The 3,053-nt window shown below is 29.7% G+C and overlaps 1 protein-coding gene across 1 annotated transcript in view; it reads left to right on the top strand.

The window, feature by feature from the left end:
- Positions 1 to 2,910: 2,910 nt before the first annotated feature.
- Positions 2,911 to 3,053, top strand: part of LOC111702941 (FMRFamide receptor) — a gene marked incomplete at its 3' end in the record, with an annotated part of 29,820 nt that continues 29,677 nt past the window's right edge. The window contains 1 exon segment of the mRNA XM_023474759.1: positions 2,911 to 2,982. Coding sequence (XP_023330527.1) covers positions 2,931 to 2,982 — 52 coding nt within the window.

Here is a 3,053-nt window from a genome sequence, read left to right as displayed (position 1 = left end):
ATTATATCAGGTCTTTTATCAAGGAAAAGAATGAATTACTCTTATTTGAATTATGACTGAATCATAATCAGACGAATGAAAAGGAAGCAGAAATGGGAGACCTATCGTAAAATCAATAACAGAGTAGGGTACTTCTTTATTTACCCACTAACCTTGCAAAGGAATTGAGTCTTTGTCACAAACTCTGAATTTATAATCCCTAATTCTTCGGAACCCAATGTCGTAAATCTTTGATATTTCAAACTTATATTATTTGATCTAACAGAATTTATAGTTTGAAATATCTAAGGTCTACGACATTATATTTTGTATATTGTATTTTTCAATTTTTTTTAAAGTCAAACCAAGAACCAAAATTTCCAAGAAACTAAAACATTTTATGGATTTATAAAAAATAACACATTTTTACCTCTTTCTTGTTGTGAAGATTAACTGTTCTTTTATCTTTGCAATACACAAAGAAAGCTAAGTTAGAAGAGGGTCTTAAGATTTGCAATAATACAATATAATATATTTTTATATATATATTTTTGTCAAGATTTGTGCATGCACATTTCTAAGGTTTTTTCAGTAAAAATTTTGAAACGCAAATTTGTTTTTCCATTTTAATACAAGAAAATTTATTTTAAAAAGAAATTGTTTGGGGATTTGTTCTGTAATGTTTTTTATTTATCAATCATAAAAAATATTTCCATGGATACCCTAAAAATCTGCCAAGGGATAATAAAGGAAAAATTTAAAGATGTCCTCGGCGTCTTAGGTTAAAGCACCCTGAGCCTGGGAAAAGAAACAACCTAAGTTCGAAATCTAAGATTTAAACTTGAAAATTGTTCTGTGTGCACTGAGTCCGAATTTAATGAATTTAAGCAGCGTGTAAAATCCGCCTAAAACTGGTTTCAATTGAAACATTGAATACAATTTTAAATGAAACCAACCATATTTGAGCCGCGGCTCAATTTCTTTAAATTCAGCCACTGTAAACATAACTTTAGGCGACATGCAAAGATGGCAATTATCGAAAATATTGTCGTTTTTCAAGGTTAAAAGTGTTTAATTCTAGGTTTAAAACCGCGAAAAATAATAAACAGTTTAAATAAACAAAACATGGATATCTAATTCTTACTTGTTTAGACAATGCTTTCAAGGGTATCGTTGTAAATCTAGCATTGTCATCTTTGCATGGAGGTTACTAAAAATACGCTTACAGTCTCTTTAATTCTATCCTAGTTAATCGTGGTCTGTATTGTAGTGTTACTGTTCAGAGGAATAAATATTTTCGAACATTAATAAATGATTAGAATTTTTGGTTTTTGTTTTATCAATAGTTTAGAAAATAGTGATATTGTATGAATAGTATATGAGATGTGTGTGAATATTAAATGACCCTTCATTATCAAATCAATACTTCAAAACAAACAAAAAGTTTAGACGATAAAAACGATTATCAAATATCGTTTGAAACCTGAATTCAAATAAGAAAAAGAAGTAAATAAGTATAAAAGCATAAGGAAAAACGAAGAAAATGAGAAAATAATAACTAATACACCTCACGGTAAGTTAGTCCACTGAATCTTAACTTAAGAACCCATTTTCATTCATTAAATGAAAACTGTCGCATTTGAAATTTGATTCTTTTATGTTGGGCCATAGTATTTTAAATATTTCACTATTTATGACAGATTTGAAATGTAAATATTCAAATAGTTAGTTTTACATCACCTAAAATATTTAAACGTTCTGGCTAAAATCGAATTTAATGGATAAGAAAGTAAAACTCAAAACATTGAATTGTCGAAAAATCTAAAATCAAATTAGAATATCTGGAAATGTGATTAAATTTGTGAAAATGCGGAGTAAGCAAATAGAGTTGAAGAAATCATTAACATTCAAATTTTTCAACTGACTGAGAAAGAATAATTATCAAATATCTGCTTATATATGCATTAATTAAATATTAGTTTAATTCTGTCGATTAGTTATCAACCCAATTTTACCTTATATCAAAAACTGTCATTGGTCTAGCTTGAAATGGACAAAAAGGCTGATAGGGCCCAATTATTAAATATCCAACTTACATAACCCCAAAAAAGGTTTATGGATGGTTTAACATGAACAATTTTGCCCAACACAATTCTCCACATCTCAAGGTCTACACCTCTGGGTTGCAAAGATATAGGAATCAGAAATCGAGTTTGTGGCTAAGACTCAATTACTTAGATCTCACATGGCTGCCATATGATTTGATATTTGTTGCACTATCGAGCAGAGACATCTGGCGGCCAACTATTTCGGCGTTTTATGTTTATTGAATACAAAACAAATAAAAAATAGTATGAGATATTAACTATATACGAATGCGTCCAAATATAATCGATGACTATAGGTTGTAATATCTGAATGATTTGCTTGAAATTAAATTGACATATTAACTATATACGAATGCGTCCAAATATAATCGATGACTATAGGTTGTAATATCTGAATGATTTGCTTGAAATTAAATTGATTATTTTACGATTCAAGCTGAATATTGCAACTTTCTAATTTTGTATGGACGCTACGTTCTTCGGTATGAGTCGTTTTTAAAAAATTTCACCTTATGGACGCAATGGATAGAAGTAAGATTAGTAGCGATCAAAAGCCCTTATATTTTTCGCTGTAAACCTATACCCCCTTTTATTTTTCACGAACACTACCTATATTAACTTACGTACATTTAAAACTTTTCATTCTAAGTTCTTTTTAGAATATCTGTCCGCCCATCTTTCAGTAGTAATACGTGTTTTGTAATCTTTACGACCTAGAATGAATCTATTACAGTTCATGAGACTTTAAATTACAAGAAATTTCCTTCTTTGTGATTATGGTCGAAGCAACTATTGAGAAATTCATATTTTTATTGATTTTAGTTTCGAACCTACCTTAATTTGATGTTGATGGTGACCCTTCAAGATGTAGATCCTTTCAATTCTACAGGTTCAGGTACAGATATAGGTACAGGTACAGGTACAGGTACAGGTACAGGTACAGGTACAGGTACAGGTACAGGTACA

The sequence above is a fragment of the Eurytemora carolleeae genome, unplaced genomic scaffold (genome assembly GCF_000591075.1).
Source record: "Eurytemora carolleeae unplaced genomic scaffold, Eaff_2.0 scaffold486, whole genome shotgun sequence".
NCBI classification, from domain to species: Eukaryota; Metazoa; Arthropoda; class Copepoda; order Calanoida; family Temoridae; genus Eurytemora; species Eurytemora carolleeae.
This window is presented reverse-complemented; position numbering and strand designations above follow the sequence as displayed.